The sequence below is a fragment of the Ceratotherium simum genome, chromosome 11 (assembly GCF_057802395.1).
Source record: "Ceratotherium simum simum isolate JZ-2026a chromosome 11, ASM5780239v1, whole genome shotgun sequence".
In the NCBI taxonomy this organism is placed as follows: domain Eukaryota; kingdom Metazoa; phylum Chordata; class Mammalia; order Perissodactyla; family Rhinocerotidae; genus Ceratotherium; species Ceratotherium simum.
The window spans coordinates 16,976,495-17,003,703 of NC_141910.1; the positions used below are offsets into that span (position 1 = coordinate 16,976,495).

The 27,209-nt window shown below is 44.8% G+C and overlaps 1 protein-coding gene across 1 annotated transcript in view; it reads right to left on the minus strand.

Moving 5' to 3' along the window:
* ANTXR1 (ANTXR cell adhesion molecule 1) overlaps nucleotides 1-27,209 on the minus strand; it is a 221,384-nt gene that overhangs the window by 47,687 nt on the left and 146,488 nt on the right. Inside the window, exons 14-17 of the mRNA XM_004435592.3 lie at nucleotides 23,359-23,400; nucleotides 14,528-14,623; nucleotides 13,862-14,029; nucleotides 3,425-3,505 (exon numbers count right to left, since the gene is read on the minus strand). Coding sequence (XP_004435649.3) covers nucleotides 3,425-3,505; nucleotides 13,862-14,029; nucleotides 14,528-14,623; nucleotides 23,359-23,400 — 387 coding nt within the window. The remainder of the gene's footprint in view (nucleotides 1-3,424; nucleotides 3,506-13,861; nucleotides 14,030-14,527; nucleotides 14,624-23,358; nucleotides 23,401-27,209) is intronic.

Sequence of the window (27,209 nt, forward strand, 5' to 3'; positions counted from 1 at the left end):
CGGGGACAAGGAACAATATTACCAAGGTGTTAGTTCATTAGGTAGAGATGATGGGAAAGGCATTTTAAGCAGAGAAACTAGAATATGCAAAGGCACAGAGACACAAAAGGTTCTGTCATGTTTGGGGATGGGTGAGCCATTGTATGTGGCTGGAGTCTACTTGGAGTGATGAGGGAACTTGGGGTGAGTAGCAGATGAAATGGAAAGGGAGGTCTTTCTAAACCAAGCTAAGGATTTGGGGCTTTTGCCTAGTCTTTGCCAAGTCTGAAGCCTCAGAATGGCATGTTGAGATTCGTGTTTTAGAAAGAGCACTGGTGGCTATATTGGAAGCATGGGAATAGTTTAAGCAAGGGATACCACATGCTTAGTGAACTTTTTAAATTTTAGGATCAGCCGTGTTGCTGGTTTGTTATTTAAGTGGTTTCTTCTGGCATTCTCTCTTTCATGTTGGCCCAGGATCTCCTGGTGGGCTCTGAGGAACAACAGGACTGTGAGCCCATCCCAGGCAGAAGGAGAAAGACAGATGGTGGCAGATAGAAAGCATTCATGTCTCCTGCTGTCATCCCATTCATATTTTCCCTGACGTGGGGCTTGGACAGCTCTGAGGAGGTGGGCGCCAATCCCAGGGAAGGGTGTGGCTCTGGGCGCAGGCCTCCCCCAGCCCTCTGCTCCATGGTGGGGGCTGGAAGCGCTCAGCCCTTTCAGCAGCCTCAAAGGCTCTGTTTGTGGGCCTGTGTCTGCAACTGTAGGGCTGGGGTGGGTTAACTGGGGTTTGGATGGAGCAGATAGGAGCTGAGAAGGAAGAATCACCAGATTTCTGTGAGGTCAAGATGTATTTGAAACAATTCAGAATAGAGAATCTAATTAGGTGATTTTTGTTTTTGTTTTTGTTTTAAAGGAAAAATTCAGAACCTGTGACTCTTGTTCACAAGCACATGCCTGGATGTAGTCATTTTGAGTTTATGGAAAATGTGGTCAGCCCCATAAATCAGCGCTAAGGAATTCTTACAGTCATCACTGTGCAAGTAATGCAGGTCTGCAGCGAGTCCCCTAAGGTTATGCAAAACAGAACAGAATAAGCATGGAGACAAGGTACAGTATAGTCCTCCCTTCCCTGGAATCCTTTCCTGAGTTGCCATAAGGCAGCTTGGAATTCCTGTTCCTACCTAATCTGTGACCTTCTTGGAGTAACTCCATGTATACACCAAGATGTCTGTGGCTGTTGCCATGCTGACACGGACACAATTCTCTGCATCTATTTCTTCCACATATCTTAAAATTTTAGCAGGATTTCTACAAAGAAAGCCCACTTAAAAGTAAGCTGGACAATCATAATTTATGACAGCGCTGAGAATATGTTCAAATGTATACCAATTCTTAGATCTCCTGTTCCTCAAACCTATGATTTTGTTTGATTGGACAATGAAAGTTCTCAAAAGCATATGGAACATCTTCAAAGGTTAATACAAGCTTTCATTCAGAATTAGTAAATAAGAGATTCAATTTAGCTGTCATTCATTGGAGGAAATTCCATCAGTTTTCATTCCATTGTTGTTGGATTTATCCAATCAGCCTTGCCCCCAAACAGTGTTGGTTCTTACATCTTTTACATGACAATATTTCTTTCTACTCTTTCTCTTTCCTACACCCCTCCCACTTCTCAGGTTGACCCAGTTTATGAATTTATTTCTGCCAAACTAGTCAGCATAGAATGGAATGTTAACAAGTTTTAGTGGAGATATTTTTCAGTTGTCCTGAAAAAATAGGCTTGTACACTGTACCAGCATATCCTGTCATAAAAAATAGTACTGCTGAACCCAAGTTTAGGCATCTTGTTGTTTTTTCCTTCATTTGTTAGATGAGTCTCAGGCATGCTAAAAATTTTCTTAATTTTCCACAGAAACCAGATTTATAACTTATAAGGCCAAACACCACCCTGAGTACAAAGTTTATGGCCTTTGCTCATTTCTGTTAACAGTAGAAATTTGCCATAGCAATGCATTCTTGTTGACTTGCACAGACAAAAATAAAATTCCATATGCCATAAGGGCCACATTGACCCAGCATTTATATGACCTGGCTTTTTTCACGTCATACTTGCCTGCTGTCCCTGCCACAACCTGGAGTAGGAACAGCTAATTGGGCAGTAGCTTGCACAATTTATGAAACTTTAGACGAAATCCCCTCAGCCACAAACCACTCATTGTCACCAGGTGCAGAGGGAGAGGGGCCTGCCTAACGGGCTCTGTTCTAGTGTTTTATTTATTATTATTGTACTTTGTAGAAGAGTGGGCAGGGTAAAGATGTGGGATATCTGACACACATCAATTGCAATATGGTTTGAATTTTTACATCAACCCTCCACAGACAGGAGAGAAGCACAAATTAAATAATCATCATAATATTTGCCATGGATTGAGCATTACTATGTGTTCATCACTGAGCCAAATGTTTTACAAACATTACCTTCTCCAACTAGCCACACTATGATGTAGTTATTGTCATCCACTTTATAAAGATGAAGTTCAGAGAGGTTAAGTGACTTGCTTGGAGTTTTCCAGCCAGGAAGGAAGACCCAAAGCTGCCTGATTTGAAAAGAACTCTAAATTAGACACCTTGATTCTGCTTTGGGGTAAATGTGCCTGATTTCCAGAGAAGCGGATGGAAGATGCGGGTGGCCAGTAGTTGAGGCAGCATTTGGTCCCAAGCTTTACTCCGTAAAATTTATGGAAGAGAGACTAGCTCTCACGAGAAGACACAGCAATGGTGTGATTTCAGCAGAGCTGAGGTTGTTTCCAGGGTTGTTACTATGCGAACAGAACAAGTTATTCAGCTTCTCTTGTCCTCTGTTTCCTCATTTACAAAATGAAGACAGGGGCTAGCTGGTTTCTAAGGTTTGTGCTGGCTCCTCCCTTTCTAACTCCTCTTAGTTGTAGACACTCCCAGCTTGGCCCTGACAGTTTTGGGCAACTCCTCATGAGGGTAGAAGATCTTGTGGTCCTGGACCAGCTGGGCCCAACACTTGTTGGAAGATGGTGGGATTTTCCTGTGGTCCCTAGTCCCTCACCCTGTCTTGTGGCTCTGGCGTCCTATTCGTCACCACTGACCTGTGTGGCTGAGGAGCAGCAGGCCCCTCTCCTGGGACTGCCCAAAGTCAGAACCAGCCCCTCTTTATTCACTCACTGTACTTATAAATTAAGCTCAAGTCCTAGGAAGTTAAACCCAATCTATTTTGTCAAAATCCTTTTCAGAAAAGCAAGCCAAAACTCAAGGTCTTATAAAAACCAAAATTTAAAAAATTAGTGTCTGATTTGTCACAACATGAAATAATGGCTGGATTTATATATCTGGAGTTATTCTAGCTCTACAAAGTCAGAGGGAGAGAGAAAAAGAATGTGTGTGTGACACCATTAATGAATCCTACCGTGTCTCCTGGCTGTGGACGCATCACAGACACGCGATCATATCCTTTCCTTAGTAGGACCCACAAGGCATCAAGTTTTCCCTGAAATAAAACAAATGTACCAAGATTACATACGAAACCAGACCAGTGGCCAGCATAGACATGTAGAACTTTCCATGCTTCTTCGGTCATGTGAACAACACAGCATTGGCAAAGTGGTTGGGACAGGATAAATGACTCTCCAGTCCCTAAGTTCAAAATGTGGGTTTCAGGAATGTAGGAGAGAAGAGACACATAACAGAGGACCCTGATGCTCACGCAGGACACCCGAGACTTCAGCGCAGCCCCAAATTGGCAAACATGGAGAAGTTCATTCAGGCTGTTGGCTTTTGCCCCGATCACATTTCTGGGCACATCCTCATGCCGCAAGCTAGTCTTTTCAACTTTCACTAAAGTTTTTTCTTCCCCCTTGGTGCCCAGAGTCCACAAATGAAAACAATGATGACAAATTCAGGAAAATTACTAAACAGAAGTGTTGACAGGGCAAGACCAATTAAAGGCCCCTGGGATGCAGATCCCTGGCTGTCCCCTAGGCTCACTCGGCAGCTATGACTTGCTCAGTTGCCCCAGGCTCCAGGGATAAATTACCAAAAGTCACAGATTACCAAAAATCACAACTCCTTTGGAGCTATAGGTAATTGGTTGAATCTGAGAAGAGCGAGTCTTTTCCCAGTGGTGAAAAAGGGAGTCTAATGCCTGTGGTCATTCTAGTTCCTGAGAATGCTGAATGGAGGCTGGTTCCTACCACAGCAAATACTAAAAGAAAAAAAATAACATTTATTTAGCTTTGCTTTTAGTATTAACCTTGGTTAGTGACTCCATCAACAGGCAGAAGTCACCTTTGTTTTGCCTTATTTTCCTTCCTAGCTCTAGGGGTAGGCAGAAAAATCTGCCCCCCTCCCAAAGACAACATCCTATTTTCTGGAACCTGTGATATGTTACCTTCCATGGCTAAAAGGACTTTGCAGATTGCTCAAGGATCTTGAGATGGGGAGATTATCCTGGATTATCCTGGTAGGCCCAATCTAAACACATGGGTCCTTGATAGAGGGAGGCAGGAGATCAGTCAGAGAAGGAGATGTGTCAAAAGAAGCAGAATCAGAGTGATTCAATGTGAGAAGGACTCAACCCACTACTGCTGGCTTCAGAGATGGAAGGGGTCAATGAGTGTGGGCAGCCTCTAGAATCTGGAAAAATGAGGAGATAGATTCTCTTCTAGAGACTCAAAAGGAATGCAGCCCTGGTCTCACCTTGATTTTAACCCAATAAGACCCACTTTAGGCTTCTGACCTTCAGAATTGCGAGATAATAAATTTGTGTTGTTTTAAGCCAATAAATTTTTGGTAATTTGTTAAGCAGCAATAGGAAACTAATACAGCCCTTATCACTCCCTGACATATTCTGTGTTTATTTGCTTAGAGTCTGTCTCTGCCAACTGGAATGCCAGCTCCGTGAAAGCAGAGGTGTTGCTGGTTTTGTTAATTGCTGTACGTCCAGCCCTCAGGACCGCATCTGGCCCTCAATAACTATTTGTTGGATGAATGAATGCATTCAGCGCTGCTAAGTGCTCTGCTAGGTGCCTTTCCATGTGTCTTCTCATTTCATTCTCTCAGCTGTCCCAAAGAGTTATGGAGAGGAAATGAAGGGTCGGAGAGATCAACTAATTGGCCCAAAGGCACACAGCTTGTGAGCTGGAGAGGTGTGATTGAAACCCATGTCCGTTTAATCCTAAAGCTCATACACTTTCTATTATACCAATTGCAGATTCTTCCTCCTGCAGTTCTTCTGGCTGGAGTGCTTTAATTTAGATCCTTTGGAATAGGGTTTCTAAACAGTGGGTTGCAACTCTTCAAGCCCTCATGAAACAATTTTGCGGTTAGGCCCAGAATTTTAAAGAAATAAAACAGAAAAGAAAATATTAGAGTTAATTGCACATGGTGAGGATAAGTATTATTTGGTGAAAAATCTGTTTCAGTTAAACGTGTATGGGTGTGTGTGTGAGTGTGTGTATGTGTGTGCATGCATGCTCTGATCTGGAAGAGGTTTTTGAAGGATAGTGCTGGAAAGGCTGGGAAGTCTAGAGCTCAAGTTCCTTGACATAAAGCTTATATGGTGGCAGTGTCAATTTAAAAATATCATCTTGAAGACTTCATGTTCTGAAATTATTTTCTGATGGGTTATGTTTAGATACAAAAAAATATGCTCTTGATCCTTTATCAGTAGCTATTCGAGTTCTTGCGGGTTAAATTTTGTCTTGCTAAGAGTAGCGTTTCTCATTTCTTCTGGCAAAGTATTTACAAAAGTCTCTAAAAATATTTTGAAATGACTTTAGAATGCTGGATAGAACTGCTGCTGTGTTCAGCATGGTTTTCTGTATTAAACTGTTTCAATCATCAGTTAAATGTTTTCCTTTAAGGTTCTTTGGGATAAGCGTTTATATTTCAGGATATAACCAGGTGGATTTCCTGGACGAATGCCTCTTTTCTTTTTCTTTCCCTTTTTCGGGGGACTCGCAGTATTTGGCTTTGTAAATCAGCCCACCCACAGCGTTCCGTGCGCTAGTCACTCAACCCCTTGACAAATGAGGAGCGATGAGATGGGGCTGAAAGAAAATTTGGCTGTTGAAGAAGTGTATTAATTAACTCAGCAGAAATTTAAAGCTACATGCAAAGCAAAAGAGCAGAAACCACCAGATGTATAATGCCAGGAGAATGCGTAGTAAATTACGTTTCTTTGTGGCAACAGATCATAGTGTAACATTTAAGCTCAAAATGACTCAATTCAGATTGCCTGAGTTCGTATTTGGGTCTACCCCTCACCAGCTCTGCAGCCTTGGACAAGTGGTTTCATCTCCCTAAGCCTTACTGTTCTCATCTTTTTTTTTTTTTTTTTTTTTAAAGATTTTATTTATTTTATTTTTTCCCCCCAAAGCCCCAGTGGGTAGTTGTATGTCGTAGCTGCACATCCTTCTAGTTGCTGTATGTGGGACTCGGCCTCAGGATGAACGGAGAAGTGGTGCCTCGATGCGCACCCGGGATCCGAACCCGGGCCACCAGCATCGCAGCGCGCGCACTTAACCACCAAGCCACAGGGCCGGCCCTGTTCTCATCTTTAGAATTGAGATAATAACACTGTCTACCCTATAAACTTGTTATAAGGCTTACAATTAGATATCGAAGTCAGGTACTTATCTCATAGAAAGTATTCATTAAATGTTATCTATGACCATGGTAAGTCATTAAAATGATAATTCGGGAGGCTCTGCAGAAAGATGGAAAAAAATGTAACAGAGTGTGAGAATCCAATAATTTGGACTTGACAAGCATGTATCTACCCGTCTTCTATTCTGTACTCTGCCAACTCCTTTTCCCCCTTTCCTTCAAGCTACACTTCTCATTCCTCTTCAGCACGCCATAGTCTGGCTTCTATGGCAGTATTTGTCGGCCCCAACACTCCACCAAAGCTATTCTTACTAAGGTCACCCACAGCATACAAAGTGCCTAATGCCTTGGCCACCTTTGGCCTCATTTTATTTGGTTCTTCTGAGAGATCTGATGCGCTGGGCCTCTCCCTTCTGCACACTCTCCCTTGGCCTCAGCGCCATCAGCCTCTGCCTGCACCTCCCTACCTCTCTGATTCATCCTTTTCAGCCTGTTTTGCTTCTTCTCCACCTACACTTGACACAGCGGTGTTCTTAGCCCTCTTCTATTCCTGTGCCTCAGGCTGAGTGCTCACCCTGAGAATTCTCATCTATTCTCAGGGGCTGAACGTCCACCCGTCTGCTGAGGGCTCACAAATTCTATCTTCAGCTTAGTCCTCTCTTGAGCTCCGGATATGGGTGTCCAATTACCTACTAAATCTTAGTTGTAAGGTAGATATATCACAGGTATTGAAAACCAAACATCACAAATTGAACTATCTTTTCCCAAACCTGCTCTTCTTTTGGCATACCCTGCCTTGGTTCATGGCACCACTGACGTCCAGACAGGCAAGTTGACACCAGAGAATCATTCTCACCTCCTCTCCGTCTGCCACCTCCTCATATCCAACTTTGACCACGTCTGGCGGATGTTCTCTCTGTAACAGCTCTTCTGTTGCCTCTTCCTGTCCACCCCCGCCCCACCATCTCCATAGCGACTGCCTTGGCCCTGGTCCTCATGATCTTTCCCTCATTCTGTGAACAGTTTCCTGATTGGTCTTTTACCTTCAGGCTCCCTGTCTTCTCTCCTACTTGATTAATAATGGATTTCATTGCTAGCCCAAATGGAAGAAGCATTGCGGCTAACAAAAAACGCCTAAGAAACACCTTACTAGCAGTGTGAATTTGGGCAAGTTATCTAACCTCTCTGTGCCTTGGTTTTTCCATTTGTAAACTGGGAGTAGCAGCAGTTTCTACTTTTGGGGGTTGTTGTGAGAAACAAAGGAGGGAGTGTATGGAAAGCTCTTGGAACTGTGCCTGACTTGTGGTCACCCGGGTGAGCGCTTTATCCAGGTGAGTGCTCCATCCAGGTGAGCTTCTGTCGTTGGGCTCTTCTGGACCAGGTGAGCTAGCTAGTTCCGGTTGTACCCTCAGTGTTCTGAGTTCTGACTGTCCCACAAATGAACCTAGAGTCCCCACTCTGTGGCACAGAAAACAATCTGGGTAATCTACACAGCCTATAACTGTTTCTACTCCTACATCAAGTAGCTATTTATGCAAGGGTTGAAGTAAGCTTTAGAATAAGAGTGTTCACAACAAAGAAGAGGATAAAAAGTAATTCTCCAAAGTCAAAGAGAAGCACATAACAAAGGCTCCTGGAGCCTTGATTCTCTGAATTTAGGTAGAAGCTTGTCATTTCAAGACAGTAGCTAATGGATTTATGAATAACATCCCTTTGGGGTCAGAAGAGCCTCAGGGGAGTCTTCCAACCAGTCCCTGGGCTTTATCCAAAGCCTAGGGAGGAGGCTTTGAATTGACTCCACTATTATCTCAGATTTGAGTGTCCATCATGCACAGGCCTCTCCACAGGACACATTTAAGACCCTGGGCTTCACTCCCCAGGGGAAATACCCAACTGCTTCTGGAAGCCAAAAGATTCCCCCACCAACCTGGGGACTCTCTGCCAGAGTGTATGAGCTGACATGTAAAAATAGCTTTCTTTCATATGAAGTTGACACATCTTGACTATAAAATGAGAAATTTACCAATTCCAGGCTCCCAAACTGTACCTCAGCCTCAGACAATAATGTCCAATCCACAAAGGCAGACAAACTGGAAGTCCTATGTAAACGCTGTTTTTTGTTTCCTCCTAAACAATAAGATTGTGCTGGGGAGGTTTAGGCAGCCATCATTCATTCAAAGCACCCTGGTGCATGGGATTTGTGGCTGTGTTTCCTTTTCTTTCCGTTTTTTCTTTTTTTGGCCAGGCAGCAGCTGTGTCTTCTCTTCTGGTTTGTCTGCCTCCGCTGGTTGGAAGTTAGTCAGAGGCTGAGAATTTTGAGGGTAGTTCAACTTATAGGGTCATTATACACTAACACTTGAATTTTTACAACTTAAAATATATGGTAAATATTATGATCCATGCTTCCCCTCAAATAAATTAATGCGTAAAGTTGGAAACTTTCCCTACACACACACACACACACACACACACATGCACGCACACACTCACACAAAATAATTTTTGTTTTCCTCTTTTTTCCTTTTGGTCCTTGTGTAAAAAAACTTTGGAGCCATTCTAAAAAGTAGCCAGAGAGGGACAAAAAAAAGTCTGTTCAACATCAGCAGCACATCTGACAACACTTAATGCTTTGGTGTGTCTTAGTGGGCTACATACAGCTTCACGCAGCACAAAAATTTCACGACTGAATGCTGCTTGATCACAAGTTCAAGGTGCTTAGGGCCAGGGATGACACGTTAGCCTGACAGAAAACGAACAGAAGACCACCGCCCTCCCAGGCTCTGCAAGCAGTGCGGGCTGACCCTGCTCCTTCGTGGTCTGGCTCTCTTGCAGAGAACAGCCAGTCTGCCTGGCCAGCAGGGTCTGGCTTTTGTCCTTCTGCTGTCCTTTCTGTCATTTCCAGTCACATGGAGGAGCTACTGGAAAAGGAGGAAAATCATTACTCTGAAGGCTGCAAGCCTTCCAGCAAACCTGAAAACAGTCCTGGTTTTAATCTCTCTGGTGGCCATACATCTGGGCATTACTTAACTTGTCTGAAATGGTCAGTCCCAATTTAATGAGAAGCAGGGGGTGCTGTAAATCCAGGGGGTGAAAACCGAGCAAAGGATATTTCAGGCCAAATATCGGAAAATTTCCTGGTCATGAGCCTGGAATGAGCAAAGGGTGAAGTGTGGTCAGCGTGGTCAGCGCCTTAAATTAGACTGGGCAACGGCAGAGAGAAGCCCACTGTGGTCTCCTCTCGATGAGTTCCCAGTGAGTGTGCCCAGCAAACGTGCCCACCTGCTTCTCTGCTTCCCAAATCGATTTCACAGAATGCATGACAAAGTGAGCTGAATGCAGTCCATTTAAAGATGTATGTGATTCTGACCACTTTCTCTGGGGAACTAGGAGTCTTCCCAGTATCTCTTGAAAGACTAGGTGCGGGTGTTCTCCCTGTTTATAGTGAGGGCAGAGAGTGGACTGGTTATTCTCCGTGAGCCGCTTGTCCCCATCCACTCTCCGTGCTTCTCTGCCTTCCTTGCTCTGTGCCTTGGAAGCCTGACCTCTACAGATGGTATCATGAGGCTTCCTTTTGGCTTGGCCATTAGGTGGCACCAGAAGGAAATGAGAGGGCAAGATGAGGGAGAGGTCGAGGTATTTGTTCCCTCTGCTCCCTCCCTGACCCCTTGTACCCAACAATGGCTCCATTCTTATAGGGCAGGGGTCTGCAAACATTTTCTGTAAAGGGCCAGAAAGTCAAAATTTTAGGTTTTGTAGATGAAGAGGCAAACTCAAGGGTATTATATAGGTACTTATATAACCAGTTAAAAATCTAAACACCATTCTTAGCTTACAGGCCATATAAAAACAGGTAGCAGGGCAGATTTATATTGCTGACTCCTATGGCGACAGTGCCCACTGGGTAGCCTCTTTTCCAGGACTGCAGCTCTCACTGGCTCCAGTGATACCCTCTCCCTGCCCTGCCCTTCAGGCCAAGGGGTGTAACAGCTCCCACTGTTGCTAGTCCCGGGGTGCCTCACCATCCCTGGGGGTTCCCTTAACCCTGCCCATAGCTATATTAGTTCAACCCTTTTGAGTGTGCCTTCTGTATCCTGCTAGCACCGTGGCAAATCTGGTGAGAGGGTTCAGGAAAGGGAAGCAAAGTTTATGGTACCACATGTGACTAAATGTTTTGTCCAAGGCCTAGCGAATGTCCATAGGCACTGTGGCTAAAATGGCGCTCATCATGGTGCATGCATGGTGTTAAACAGTACGAATGCTGAAGTTCTGGTAGTAAGTCTGCCCTTCTTCTTCTGGAGAAACAGAACACATTATGACTTTTGAATTCCTTTCTATACTTCTATTGTCAAAGCTCCTTGTGCCCGCCCTTTCCTCACCTACCCAGCCCAGATACACATAAGATGATCTCTTTTTCTCTCCTCTCCTCAAAGAGACAGCAAGAAGAATGTCACCTTCTTTGGACTGAGAGTACCAGAATGATCTGTGTGGTTCACAGGAGATAGTCTAACTGGCATGATGCTCTGGGAGTGGTTTCATAATTACATCCCAAGCCTCAGCTCTTTAACAAGAGGTGGTGGAATCCCTGCTCTATGCCAGATACAGTGCTATTTAGTGGCAGTTCAAAGATGAGTTAAGCATAATTGGTGCCTCCAGGGGGTCAAATCTGGTGGAGATAAGACTCATAAACATGAGCAATCACACCAACGAGCTCTTGTACATCTCCTACCTAGCAGAGTAAGCTGACTAAGCATTGGCATGAACTGCTCCACCAGCAAGAGTGGCATTCACTTTCTCATGTCCTAACAAGTGACTCCTGCTACGGCGCTTAGCAAGTCCACCAGCATCACAGGTCTTTTCCATCTGGTTTTGGTGATGCCTTGACATTCAGAGTCTCAACCACTTAACATTAATCCAGCAGTTGTGTTTGTGGTAAAAACGGACCCCATGTGAAAGAAACCTAATATGGGTCTCCTTGCTGAGAATCCTGACAAATTACCAAGGTATGATCATGGCCTCTCTGCCATGTTCCAAAGGGAACCTGCCCTCAGGGAACCTCCTACGGAAAGCTGGCTGGAACCTTCGATGACAACTTCTTACTGGACTTGTTAAAACCCAGATTGCTGGGCCCTACCCCCAGAGCTGCTGATTCAGTAGATCTGGGTTGGGGACAGAGAATATGCATCTCTAACAAGTTCCTGGGGGAAGCTAATGATGCTGATCCAGGGACCACACTTTGAGAACCAGCGATTTAACACATTGACTAAGGAAGAAGTTTAAGAGCAGGGGCACTGGAGGGAGCAGAAATTGGGGCAACAGAGGTATCACTAGGGAGTTTGGATGTGAAATTTGAAAGGGGAGGCATTGGGGAAAATAGAAGTCTTATTTGATGAGAAAAAGTGGGCAAGTTGTGAGGGCCAGTGAGCCTTTGAAAGCCTTTTGTGAGACTCTGAGTCATTAGGCTTGAGACATTAGGTCTAGGAATCTGTATTTTTAAAGCTCTCCCAGGTGATTCTGATACCCAGTAAGGTTTGAGAACCTCTGTGTACTCAGTGTCTGGCAGTGCCTGGCACGTGGTGGATGCCCGGCAAATACTCATTGAATTGATACTAATTCCAAGTGGGTGTTGGGTGCGTTTTTAGATTTCTAAATCCAGCTGTCCATACCCTTATTTATTTCATAAAACTCAGTCCTAAACCACTAGTTAACAGAGGAATGACATGCTCTCCAACAGAAATTGGATTTTTCAAACAGAGTTAATGTTCTCTCAACGTCCAAGATTACAGAAATGAAAACCCGGCTCTAACCAAATATGTTGTATGAGTCACAAGGTACAGATTCCTAAAAACAACATAATTGAAAATCCCCTTTCTTCTCTGAGATTCTATTCGGCTCCTTCCTGTCTGCGCATGCATGCACGCCACTGCATGTTCCACATTAGGAATTAATTAGAAGCAAACAGCTGTTAGTCAAGCAAGCTACATTTCGCCCACATCTTTCCAAAGTTCAATCCATTGCCCCAGGGGGGCTTATCTTAAAAAAGAATCTCACTGCTTTAAACACAGCAAAGCAAAATGAAAATGCATTGCAATTAGCATGAGCATGAGCTAACTCAGCTAAGTGTTTACTACCAATATAGTTTCACTCCACTGTTTAAAATGGTTGTTTCTTTTGCTTTTATAGGAGAAGGGCTGTTCTAAAATTAGCATATAACTCAGTGAATGATGAATATTATTTTTGTTGTCATTGGAAGAAGGGTAAGGCTGTGTGTATGGGTGAGTGTGTGTGTGTGTGTGTGTGCGTGTGGTGGTGATGAGAACTAGCTCTTATATTAAGTCTTTCACTTGAGGCCTTGGAGTTGGCCCAGCTCTGTTTGCAGCACAGAACTAGAGGCTGTGGACCTAAGTTGGAGCCTTGGCTTCCAGACCTGGGTAGAGCAAGGACTTTGCTTATCTCTGTTTTCTCCTGCATGAAATGAGGGAGTGGGGATCGATATGTCAGAGTCTTCTCAGCTATGATTTTCTAGTGCTCTCTGACAACTGCCATAGCGCAGACACTTATGTGTAAGACGAAGAACAAGGGTGTTGAATGAATCACATGAATTCAAAGACATTTGCACCCAAGAGGAAAAGAAAAGAGGCCTCAGGAAGCATGAACTGCCTCCTATGGCTTAAACTTCTTAAAAAGCCAAAGAAGTTTTAAGCTCTGGAGCTGTGGAAGGAAGAGAGACAGTGGACAAAAAAGGCGTTTTGCTCACAGCCAGGAAGAGTGAGTCCTAGATCCATGGCCAACGCAATCGACCAGTGTGCCATAACACACTGGTGGGAGGCTCAGATAAGGGGAATGGGCTTATGTTATGGCAAGAGGAAGAAAGATCAGGCATCAAGGGGAGTCCTGTCATTTTTGTTAGATAGTGAAATTGCCTACCAATGAAGTTATGAGATGTTATGGAAATTTATAATGATCCTCTGGGGTTACTACCCAAGTCACTTGACTCATAGTCCACTCTCATCCCACTGCTTTGTCACGGCGATTTTAAAAAGCCTAGTTCTCAACGTTGATAATGTGGAAATTGAGAAAGTAAGTACCTGTACTTTCAAGTCCATGGTTTTAGAAATTTGTTCCTTTGTGATAATCTGGAATTTGGTTAGATATTTTATCATGTCAAAAGAGTCTGATTTTTACTATGTAAGTGTTTTATCAGGAGTGAGGATGGATTTTTGAGTAGAAAGAGACACACCTTGATCGGAGAGTACCACTTCCGGGGTGAAGAGGGCCGCCGCATGTTGTTGTTGAGATTTCGAGGTTCAGGGAACTCATACTCTTGTTCTGGCATCTTGACTCTTGCGTTCTTTGCCTTTTCCAACTTAGCACCTTCTTCTGTGGAGCCCTTTTCTCCCCAACGAACCTAAAACAAATAAAATACAAAAAAATGAAATGACAAAATAAAATATGATGCCCCTGGGGAATGTGGATCACAGATACATGTGTGATGTGCAATGTGGGTGCTACCCGATTCTCAATTCCTGTGGGCTTTAAGGGCCACGGAAGAGGGGAGGTGTGGAAACAGGGAAAGAGGGAAAGCTGAAGAGAGAGCAAGCCATGCAGATGGATATTAGGCGAGGAATCGTCCAGGCCGTGGAGACAGCCTTGCAGGCCCAGCTAAAAACTTTGGATTTTATTCCGGTGAGAGAAGAAAGCACTAGGGGATTTGGGCAGATGAATGAACTGCTCTGACTCAAGATATGCAAGCTATGGGGGTGCGCAGTTAAAAGGCTGTACCTGCCATCTCTCCATCTGATGCCTCACAATTCACATCCCCACCAGATTGCAAGTATGAGTTTGTTTGGGTTTTCCATCACTGAGTAGTCAGCACAGATATAAATACATTAAGCTGAACTCTTACCTCCATCCTTTTAATGCCTCCAACACCTCGCCCACCATAATAAGAGGCATCTACTGTAGGCCACTTTTTCTTAGGCAGACCATCATCATCTTCTTCCTGCAGAGAGATTGTGACACGTGAAGGAAGGAAAGCACCACTGCTGTATGTACATGTCCACTATGGCAAGGTGGACAGGAATAGACTGCCGGGGTTAAATCCCAGGGCTACCACCTACTGGGGCCTTGGGTGAGTCACTTAATCTATGTACGTTTATTTTCCTTCTTTGTAAAGTGGGAATGAAAACACTACTAACTGGTTAGTTTGTGGCCGGAATCCTGAAACCTGTTCTCTTCTGCATCTCTACTCCTATAGGGTATCTCATCTAATCCCATCCACGTGATGATGACTTGTGAATTTTTATCTTCATCCCTGACTCCTCTGAACTCCAACCGTTGACACTGATGTCTCCTCTTGGGGGACTAGTAAACACCTCACTGACACCACGATACCATATCAAAGAGTAGTCCTGATTTCCCCGCCTCAAACTTGCTCCTCCCATAGTCTTCTCCACCGGCTGGGAGTCACTCTTGAGTTCACTCTCTCCCCCATTGCCCCTCCCCCATCCCATCCCAATTTGCCAGCAAGCTCTATTGACCCTACTTCTAAAAATTCCCAAATCTGTGACTTCTCCAACTCCACCCCCATCACCATACCCCCGCCCTGGGCCCAAGCCCCCATTAGCTTTCTCTTGGATACTGCGGTAGCCTCCTAACTGGCCTCCTGCTGCCCTCTTACTCGCCTACAGCCCATTCTCCACAAAGCAGCAGAATAAAATCAAAACCCCAACTCGGCCCGGCCCTGCGAGTGTGGGCCTTTGCTCACATCTCCAGCCTTCTTCCTTCTCATGCTCCCCTGCCCCCTGCACTCCAGCCTGCTTGGCCTTTCTCTGTCCCTCACATGCTCTGAGCACATTCCTGTCTCAAGGCCCGTGCAAGAGCCGCCCCCTTGCCCAGGAAGGCTTTTTCCTGTCTTCTCATGGTTGCATCCTTCTTTTCTCTCCTCGGAGGGGCCTTCCCTGGACATCCTTCTAAAGTAGCCCCAGTTCTTCATCCCACCAATCTGTTTTATTTTTAGTTACGGCTCTTATCACGGCTTGATATTTATTTATCGTCTGTCTCTCCATGCTGGAATGGACGTTCCAAGGAAGCTTCTGTTTATTTGTCATTTTTACCATTGTATTCTCAGCTTCTAGACTGGCACCTCGTACATGGTAGGTGCCCAAGAATTATCTGTTCAATTTACAATTAAATTAAGTGAGATGATTCAAACAAAGCAGTGAACTCAGTGTCTGCAACTTAGCTCAGTGACAGGAAGTTAGCGCTTACTATATTTTCTAAGATGAAGGGAGAAAATAAGAGGAACTTGTAACTTTATGGATGGAAAAGGGAAGGATAATTAGCAAAACTGCTGCTCATCTTGGCACTGTAATTATTCCTGTTGCGGGGAGAAAAAATCACCATCTACAGTCATGGATGGGTTATAGGGTGGTGGCATGATTTCCCTCCTGGGTCGAGAAAGGAAGCTGAAAAACGGGTTGCAAAGCAGGGGAATGAGCCACAGAGGACGAAATTGCTCAGAACAAGCCTGCTTCCCACAGCCTTGTGTTGGGGGCATTTGGAGAGTCAAGGACTCAGAGAGGAGTCCTGTGGAGGGCCACCCCTCTGTGGAAAGGGGCATCCATGCAGGAGGCAAGGTACAAAGCAAGAGCAAGTGGTTGGCAGAAGAGAGGTCAGAGCCAGAGGCAACAAAGCAAAAACGGTAACATAATAACACATCAAGACTCCCTGGGTGACCTGCTGTGCTTGGGATGGACACGCTTCTTTGTAAAAAATTTAATCTATCTTAAAGGACAGTGATCACAGCAGAGCAGAGGACCTGTGACATTCTGGCAGCTGACCCTTGGGTCAGTCTCTTTTTCTCTCTCTTTTTAAAACAGATCTGTCCTTCTTCACCGTGGGACTGTGGGCCCCGAAGGCACGGTGGCTTCTGTTGACGCTTGTATTCTAAGTCTTGCACAGAGCCTGGTGCACAGTAGGTGCTCAATAAACACATAGTGAATTTGTGATAACCACAGTCAGATTTCTGTAGCCTTTACCATGTATGTGCCAGTCACCCTTCTAAATGCTTGTATTAACCCTGTAATCCCACAGCCAGCCAGAGAGGTAGGTGGTGCTATTCTGCCCATTTTAGAGAGGAGGAACAGAGAGGTTAAGAGACTTAGGTCACCCAGGCTGTACGAGGCAGAGCTGGATTGGAGCCCAGGCAGCCTCATTCTCATTTGATTGTTTCTCAGTGTTGGCAAGTTCTGGGTTTCATTCATTTGCATTTTGCTTTTCCAGTCATTTGATGGTATCAAATAAATACTAGTTTTCTACTTCTCATCCCTTGTAGCTGCTAATTTTGGAGATTTACAACTACAAAACATAGCAAAATAATACATAACAACAAAGGAAAACAACCCAAACAAGAACATACTATAGTTCACAGTATTTTATCTTATGATATAGTTTCAGAGATCTTATGATGTCAAACTATGAACCTTAGGTATCTTACACAGATGGTTAAACTTTACCACCAGAGTGTGTCTGTGTGTCACATATGAATTTTGGCTCCAAAAAGCCTGGGATCTCTGGTCTAGTGCAGTTTTCAAAGGACATCACTGAAATTATATCATCCCAAACTGAACATAACAGCACCAAGAACGTAAGAAACTCCAAGAATAAAGCTGCTTTGTTCAATAGGGGACGGAAATGGTCTCACGAATCTCCTAATTTTTTAAATGACAGGAGCACAAACATTGAGACCATCTAATTGAGCCTTTTTGTTGCACAGAAGAGGAGAGTCAGACCCAGAGAAATGAAGAAACCAATGGAGCCGACGTTCTGGTCTGGTTTCCTGATGCCTTGTTGAGGGATTTCCCCCCCGCCCCTCCCGTGCTTGCACATGGAGCTGCCCTCCCTCTCATCTCTTCCCTCCCGTCCAGGACTTGCTGTGGGCTCTATTTCTAGGCTGTGCCTGGCTAAGGAGGCCAGGCCAGACTACTGCGCGTGTGCAGGGGCCAGCGTCCCACAACAGGAAATGCCGGGACTTAAATCTGCTCCACATGCTCCTGATCCGCCAAGCCTGCCATTTAATCCCCTGACCTGAGCTTGCCTGCCAAACTCAAACAACAACAGCACAAGACGACACAAAGGCCCAGGGTTTGACCAACGGGAGAGTCAGAATTTCCCCGCAGTTACCATGGTTCTGTTTACACATTCTGGAGACGGGGAGAGTTTTGCAATCTTCAGAAGAGAAGGGAATCTTTGATGTGTCTTTTCATTTGGCCAAAAATTGATGGAGTAAAATCTCAGTCCCCAGCAAGTCCACTAAGAAAATCGGCAGCACCTTAGATGACTCTCTACATCTTTAATTAAGTATAAGGGCTCTTGAGAAGCTCCCATCACGCTGCCCTTCAAGGATGTGGCAGGGAGAGGAAAAATCACCAGTATAGAAATCCTCTGTGATTACTGGAGGTCGGAGTGGATAAGCTGAATTGCTCTGTGTGAGCAAAGTAGTAGGAATCAGTGTTTGTGGGCAGTCAGCAGAAGATGAGCAGAAAAGAGTGGAACTGAGCTACTAGCAAACTGCCAGGGCCTACCTGAGCAGGTGGCGAGAACCTCCCAGTGGTGGAAATGACAGGCATGGTAACGAAGAGGCTGTTTAATATTGTCAGAAGTTATCCGTTGGCTGCACTGTGTTGTAACCACCCCCATACTTTTAAACTTTCAGTAGAAGTCCCTACTCAGATGGCCTTGTGCTAGTGGTGCCTTTGGGGGGAGTGTAGGAACTGGGTTTGTTAGATGGTGTCTAGCAAACGAAGAAGAGATCGCGCAAGAAGTAGGAGTCACTGGTGCCTGGAGAAACCACAGAGATTAGGGAGGGATGCTGGTTTCCTTCAGGGGATGTTATGTTTAAATCTTAAAGGATGTGGTGGCCCCAGATGTCCAGTTGGCTGATGTTTGGGTAACACAAGCGGCAGCACATTACTCAAATGGAGGAGGCCCATTCTGACCTGCTTGCCCTCGGAAAGATCTGGGTGTGCCCTCAGGCAGAGTCCTGCTCTAGGAGGAAATAGCTGTAGAATATGAAGTCTGATGCACATGTTGGTTAGCCCATAATTGGATTAGTCCCATGCTGTCCTCAGACACTGAACTTTCCCATCTTTCCAATCATGCCAGGGTTTTGTACAGCTCCATGCTTCAACATTCGTGGTTCCATTTGCTTGAAACACCATTCCCCCACTTCTTTTACCTGTCTTTTCAGGTATCACAGGAATGTAATCTATTCTTTGAAGAACTCCCTGATTTTCCAGAGAATTCAATGTCCCTTAGTGTGTTCCCCACAGCTCCTTGTATTGACCTTCACTCACTCAACAAATATTTAACTATTACTTAGTTATTAAGCACACCAGCAAGTAGAAGGGGTGAGATCTCTGATCCTAGGGCTATCTCACTCCTCCATATAGACTGTGCACTGGGAAACTCCACAAACTTGGTGTGAATAGCGCCCCCTGGAGTTGTGCATATGGTGGCCCTCTCAGACTCAATCTACAAGTTCTTTAACATTCCTGCTTCCCTGATTTCCACTTGCCAGAAGAGCCAGATGGCCAGTTAGACCAAAATAGGCTCTCAACCCCCAATTCTCTGTAGGTACCAGTGAGAACTATCTATGGAAAGGAGAACATAATTGAAACAGAATTGAGCCCACTGAAATAGTTTTAGATCAGCCTTTGAATTCATTTTAAATTTCATTGAACTGTAACATATCTTAAACCCTTGTAAGCCCTATATAGCCCCAAATGAGGGCCATTTATTTGTCCATTACTTCATTCACTCACTCAAGCAACTGTAGCTGAGCCCCCACTGCTTGCCAGCAGTGTTATATTTTAAGAAAAATAAAGGGAATGTAATTGTCAACAGGATCATTTATATTTCTAGAGGAGTAAGTTTTGTGAGGGTGATGAAGTAAAGAACTAAGGCCACAGAAACTCCCAGACCCAGGAGGCTCTGGAGGGCAGAACCTAAAGTAGAACTGGCTGTACTTTCTCATCTGAAGTGTTTGGGGATAGGCCAGAAGGGTCACCCTCATGTCAGTCTTGGAGATGAATTCCTAGGAATGAATTGGCAAGTTAGAAGAGTCTAACAACACTTATGTTTGTGAATACAAAAAATTCTAACTGACTTCAGATTCCCCCATTCTGAGTTGCATTTAACATGTCATGGCACCATCATATCTGTGCACGTACACACAATGAGTAAGGACAATGTGATGATTGTCCTGTATTCTCAACAAAGAATAGCGTGTTTATTTTTTTAGAAGCAACTTCCTTTTTTTAGCTATTAAAATATAGAATCCTGGGGCCGGCCCCATGGCATAGTGGTTAAGTTAGGTGGCGCATTCCACTTCGGCAGCCTGGGTTCGTGGGTTTGGATCCTGGGCGCAGACTTACACCACTTGTCAGCCATGCTGTGGTGTTGACCCACATATAAAGGAGAGGAAGATTGGCACAGATGTTAGCTCAGGGCTAATCTTCCTCAAGCAAAAAACAAGGAAGATTGGCAACAGATGTTAGTTTAGGGCTACCTAAACCTCAGCAAAAAAACAAAACAAAACTAAAACAGAATACTGAATTCTAGGCCTGTTCTAGTACTTCTGTTTAGAATGTACATGTGTGTGCATGAGAGTGTATATGAGAGTGTGATTTGATGTCCACTGGAAAGAAAATGCCTGGCAGCAGCTTGGTCCTTTACCCCTCCAGAGTGAAAGGCTACTTTGGCTGTCTGTGTAGACATAGCTGTGAGGGGTACCAGGCCTGCAGCTAATAGGGAGTTCAACTTGTCTGGTCCTAGACAAGTTGTGTAATTTTTCCATAGCTCGGTTTTCCCATCTAAAAAATTCTTGCCACAGACAAATTGTTAGGATCAGTGAACATGATAATCAACCTGGAAATGAGTTCATCTTTCAAAGCCAGGCACATATTGTTAATTGTATGCCCACCCAGGATCAATAACTTGAATACGCATCCCTCCCTTGCAAACTTAGAAAATCCATGGAAGGTAATTACATTTAGAACTAAACCATTAGATAATGTACTCCATTATTGGATTCTCTCATAGGTGCTCAGGCATTGCCCACAGGACCAATAAACTGCAAATTATTTGGAATAACTAGAGACTGAATGACGAACCCTCACTCTGCTGCCAGTTAGAGAAGACTCTTAACTCAGGAAATCCCCTTCTTAGTTACTAAAATTGAGCTTCCTTGCTTTTGTTGAAATCTCAAAATTTCAAGTAATTTTTCTTTTTCCTCTCTTTATACAGAGGTATCGCTGTGGTTTGCATGGAATCTCAAAAAGTCATGCCTTTTTATATTATGCATTTTGATATTCCCTATTAAAGAGGGTCAGTGAGAGCTCATTATAAGGTTGTGTTCATTCTCTAAGCTTAGTTATTTAAACAGTAGAGATACCTCCCTTAGGATATGATGCTTATAGAACTGATGAAAGTTTGGGTAATTAATACTTGTTCACAGATATGGCAGGGAGTGTTTGACTTCACATAGCTATTAATTGAGTCTTAGGCACTGTGTTAAGCTCTTTGGGGATAAATCAAAGATTAATTAGCTATAGATCCTGACCTTCAAGTAGCTAATGGTCTTAAACTTTGATGCAGAAAGAAGAGTCAGTAAACTATCCTGGGAATGCAGAGAAGGGAGACGTGAGACATTCGTCCTGATGGTAGGAATTAGTGTGTATTTCGTGGAGATGGTAGCACATGAGCTGTGCTTAAAGGACAGATGGGACTGGAACACAGGGAGCTCGACTGGAGAAGGTTGTCTAGATTCAGACCGTGATTTTCAGGGCATTGTGTAAAATACTTTGTACGGGCTAAGTTACGTTATCTTTTTCTGTGGGATTTCTTTATTTTTTTCTGCCAACACACATTAGGAAGGAGATTAGGGCTGCTTAACTTACAGGGCCAAGGAACTTTCTGGGCCAACACACATGCTAAGGTAATCAGCACAGCCCAGAGCCTGTCCCCGCCAGCCCGGAAGCTCCTTTACGTCTAACACAACCTTTGGATCTCAAGTACACCGAGGATGTCATTCTGTTTCAGAAACCAGACCTGCCTTCTTCAGCTTAAAGTACAACTTCTACAAGAACATTAGATGAAACTGGAAAAACTCTTCTCTTCTCTTGCTTTTAGCTATTCTTTCTCGGTGGTTTTCTGGTTTGGGCATTTTTCCCCCCTCTAAAATTTTTTTGTTGGGTATAGTACTTCATTCTACAAATACTTATTTAGCTTGTTCTGTGTGTGGAGCCCTATGCTAGATGCTGGGCTCTGGGGTAAACCACACCCCACAGTCTTGTACCTAAGTCCCCTTGGCCACGACAGCCGCCACGTCACCTTCCAAAGGCAAATGCAGAGCCAGCACCAGAAGAAAGGGCAACGACTCCTCTAATTGAACATAATGAGGGGAGGAAACATTCTTCACCTCAGGGCACACAGCAACCTCATCAAGAGAGCTTCTTGCCCTATTTTTCTTCGGAAGTGTGAGAGACAGCTGCATGCAACAGAAACACAGCCAAACTGGAACCCGTGGAACTAGCCACGGTGCTTTCTCTCGAAGGATTAAGAAAAGGCTTTTTTGTGGATGTAAAGAGGGTTTTTTTCTCCCTTCTCTTTGCATAGCAATGTAATTTCCTCCCCCGATGACTGGGCAGAAAGCTAGCATTCCAACAAGATGTGCTTTAATTGACTGCAGCTACTAAACCCCTTGCTTACATGCGTATGGCTCAGGATATAAGAGCCACGTGGAATTTCAAATTTAATCACTGTTCTTTCTCTATGGCATTGGGAAGAGGCATAGTGAGGGGGGTTGCGCTTGGTTTGCACACAACAGACCTCTGGGATTGAGAAAAATGAACTTGAAACCTCAGCAATATATCTTTTGGTCCCACTAAGTTTTCAGACCTGTACCCTGGCTTCTAAATTGGTGAGCATTGCACCCAGGGAGGCCGGCTATCCCAGGAGTGATCAGAGGATCAGGAAAGCCACTGGCCAGGCACTCCTGCCCAGGGATGCTCCTCCTCACGTTAGCCCTTAACGCCTCCACTATATTCCACCCCAGGCCACACTTGCACCAGAACTGCTTACTGGCCAATTTATGGTGGAGTCTAAGACATTTTTTCTTTCTTCAAATGATAAGGATTCGAGAGCAAGGTCAGTATATTAGCATATCCCCCTCCAGTATATTTTCATTACTGCCTGGCAAATCTTTAGGTAATATTATTTTAAATTAAAGAAAAATGGAATATTCAGCATCTAGCTGTTCCTAGAATCAATGATTATTTGGAGAATGTGGCAAATTTGCCCTGATCTACACACATAAAGCATAAGTCTCTACAGGGAGCAGAGAACCCTAAAGTGTCTATTTTAGAGGAAAAATCAATACCTTAGTGCTCCAAATAATTGTATTGATAAAAACATTTATGTTTGCATCTCAAATTTTATTTTTGCTAGGAGAAAACGTCCCCAAACCGTTCTGTCTATAGCTGTCAGTTTAGTTCAGTTCCTGTGTACCCTTGGTTAGGAAAGAACCAAAGACCTCCCTCCCTGCTGCTTCATATGCAGTAGGAGCCTGGGCCTGACATTGCTTCCCAGGGGACTGGGTTTTGGGCCAGCCCAGCCAGCTTTCTGCCCTCCTCTGCCACCTTGTGCACCTGGCCGCACGCTGCTCTGCTCACTCACCTCACTTTCCTCAGCAGGGGGTGGAGGGACTTCCTTGATAATCTGAAAAGAAAAAAAAAGAACACGTCAGTGGAAATCTCCGGACACCTGCTTTCCAAGACATCTGCTCTCAAGAGATGCCTTGGTAGTGTGGCCATAATTACCACAGTGATGGGCCCATGCAAGGCAGGCTTAATCAATGCCATGATGTGTCCTTCCGGGCCGAAAAACTCAAGTCAGTCACAGCATGATCCAGGCTGAGGGTTCCATTCTCAACTGTGTCTGTTGTAGTTTTGTATAGAGAAAAATGTTTCACAGGTAATAGTTTCATCTCTTACCTCAGGTAGCTATGTTGCATATTTATTCACTCATTTATTCATGCAATTATTCATGCATCTCATCACTCACCCATCTAAACATCTACACATTTAACAAAGAATTGTACATAACAGCAGTTAAGATGGCGCTGCAGAATTGAGTCAGGTATGGACCACACTCAAGCTATTGGCAGCTCTGTTAATTGTCACCGGCCCCAAGTGGTACCCATGGGGGGAGGGTCTGATGATCAGGGAGACCAATTCCCAACAGAGGGCAGCAAAGAAGGGGTAACCAGGGATTTATTTTAGAGCCCTGACACTTAAGTGGTACAAAGATTTCCATAACAATATTATAAGACTGTACTCTGCAACTGTCCCATCATTGGGGCTGAAGAGAGACATGTGGATATTCTGGGCCGGCAAGCCATCGGGAGCCCCTTCTAACCAATGAGACAATGAGTGACATATGGGAGAAGGACAGGGAAGGAGGACAGCAGGGTGGCAGTAAGCAGCCTTTCTTCACTCTTGCCCCCAACTTGCACATCCCACTCATGAAAGGAAAGCTCTTGTTGTTAATTGGATTTAGAGTCTTTTACAAGGCAGTTTGGCCATTATCTACTGGGACTCCACCATGTCCCTTGGGGGCTCCCTACTCTCACTGGAAGCTTGCTATCAGAATTTTGGTTGAAATAAGTCAGAGGGAGAAGGTCAAATACCATATGATTTCCTTCATTAAGTAATAGATAATAACAACAATAAACAAACACATAGGGACAGAGATTGGTTTGGTGGTTACCAGAAGGGAAGGGGGGAGGGAGGAGGACGAAAGGGATAATTCGGCACATGTGTGTGGTGATGGGTTGTAATTAGTATTTGGGTGGTGAACATGATGTAATCTATGCAGAAATAGAAGTATAATGATGTACACCTGAAATTTATACAATGTTATAAACCAATGTTACTGCAATAAACAAAAAATTAAAAAAAAAAGAATTTTGGGTCCCCTACATACAGTCCTTTCCCTTAGAGGATTCTGGTAAATACAAAGCTCATTATGTATCTTGTGATGTCTTAGCATCAGGGCTGGCCTGGACCACTTTGTGGACGGGTGCTCAGGCATTGCCCACAGGACCAGTTCCTTAGTCTTTAGAGCTCTCCCAGCTGCAGGCCAGGCTGCCAACCTGGCATCAAGTTCTTCCTCACCTCTCCCTACTAAGCACATATCTCCTTTGATCTGATGATTATTTTAGGACCTCATTTGGGCTCTGATCCCCACTGCTGCCACCCACCATTATCTGTAATGTCATCGCTGTACATTGAGATAGGCTACTGACTTCAGGCTCTATTAACACCAGCTAGGGGACTGAGACTCCAGTCATCTAAATGGACAGTATTCAATTAATTAAGAGGCAGAGGCCAAGGCCTCCAGGGGTTTCAAACTATCATTTCATCTGCCTCCACTTCCTGGCCACTGTGGGAAGCCCGCTGAAGGTCTTTGGAAAGCACGAAGCCGTGATTTTGCTCACCCACTCAAGACTGGCTCCGAATTCCTTAAGGAAATCTCTGAGGAAGGTCACTACTGCCCAATGCTGATTTCCCGTCATCCCAGAGGCAGTGATGATTTTACAGTAGGAAATGCCTGGAAACTGCAGGGAGGGATGAAAAGCTGGGGACAGCAATCTGGAATACATCTTTTCTCTTAGGGCAGGGTTAAGGAGGGGAGTGAGAGGCAGAGCAGGATATTCGGGAACACAGACAGATGTAGACAGGAGTGCTGTGGGCAGTGTGCGTGGTAAGTACCCTGGGCTTACAGAGGTTTGGTGCAGAGCAGCTGGGCTTTTGTCCTCTCAATGCTACCAGCTTCCTCCCTCGCTGCATGGAAACATGGCGTAATTGTCAGATGTGAACCTCTGACCTGCCTTTTTGTGACTGTGGGGATTTGACAGGTCCCTGAACCTCCCTGAGCTCCACTGTCCTCATCAGTTAAATGGAAGCAATAATACTAACCTTGCAGGAATTGAGTCATGGTGAGCAATTATGTTTGTAAAACATCTGGTATAGACTGGGTGCTCAACAGATAGTGCATACTATTATTATTATTCTCCTTTCCCTTTTTTGTCGTCTCTGTCTCTTGCCTTTATTACATCTTTAGCGAAGGTTTCACTTAACCCCCTGCATGTGCTAAATGACCATGTATGGCAGTTTCCAGATGGAGCAGCCTAGAAGCCAGAGCTTCATAAAATGAGTCAGACAGGAGGCTGGGGTTCAGACAGTGGCCAGGGGCTCCCGGGGGGTCAGCAGCATATGTTTCACCACACATGTGAAGGCACACGACATCAGCTAGGAAGTGCAGCACCAAGTGACCCTCCTCTCAGACCAATCCATCTGTGAGTTGCTGTTCAACGTAACTGACTAGCTATTTACTGAATTCTACATCCAGCAATGTCCCAAAGGGAACCCAAAAGACAATGCCAAAATACACAATTTACTAAGTATTAATCAAAGGTTGACGAATGTGTAATCCAGATTCCATGCTGACACATTGTAAATTGGGCACCTGAGCTTCTGGAAAAATGCCACCATGTTCAGGCAAGCAGGATTTAGGCACCTCCAGTCTGGCCTCATTGGTTGGGTGTCTGGCTCTATTCAGCAGGAATGAGGGAGAAGTCTTCCCTCATTGCTTCAAGCACCCCACCCATCAGTCTTCCCCTGGGGGCAGGGAGCAGCTCGCCTATAGGATGGCAAGAGAGCATTTCAAGGTGCGATCCAGACAGGCTAAGTTGAAGCCATGAAATGATTATTCCAAGCCTTGAAGCTGGATGGGCTGTCTGAGAGTAAGCCAAACCCTTGTGCCAAGACCAGCATGCGGGCCACCCAAAGGAGTGCTCTGAGCACAGGGCCACGTCAGCCCTCTCCACCTTACCCCTCCAGAGGGCCAGAGCCCGTGTTGTCTGGAAGAGCAGCTGGGCAATAGCCTGCACTGCTCGTGAGACTGCGGCACCACTGCAGCCTTGCTGCACGCAGAGAGACCCATGGCTCACAGGCTAAAACGCAAACTTCCTCACCCTCCAGGATGCCTGCAGGATGTGGCCCCAGCACTTTTCCACCTTGCCCCTTTCTACGCTCCCCTTCACTTTCTGCACTCCAGCCTGCCGGTCACCTTCCTGTTCCTTCCATGCACCCACTGCTTCTCACTTGTCTTCTACCTAAATGCTTGCTATCCCTCCCTGCTTTGTCTGCACACCTGCACACACCCCAGCTAACACTTATTCATCAGATAGACAACCAGTAAACACACCTCCCCTGGAAAGTTCTTGTGACCTCAAAATGGCAAGGAAGTTGCCCATGACCTCAAAGGGCCAGTCCTCTTTATGGGGTCTCACACAACCCAGTGTCTTTTGTAGGACTTTTAATTGTAATTAAAAGATTAATTGCATAATTCTTTGCTTCCAACTAGTATGACTAAAAAGTCTTTATTTCCAACAAGAATGCAAGCTAGAATCAGCTGAGCATTACCAAGCTTAGGCTTGGTTTGGCCCACTTCCCTTCTTAGAA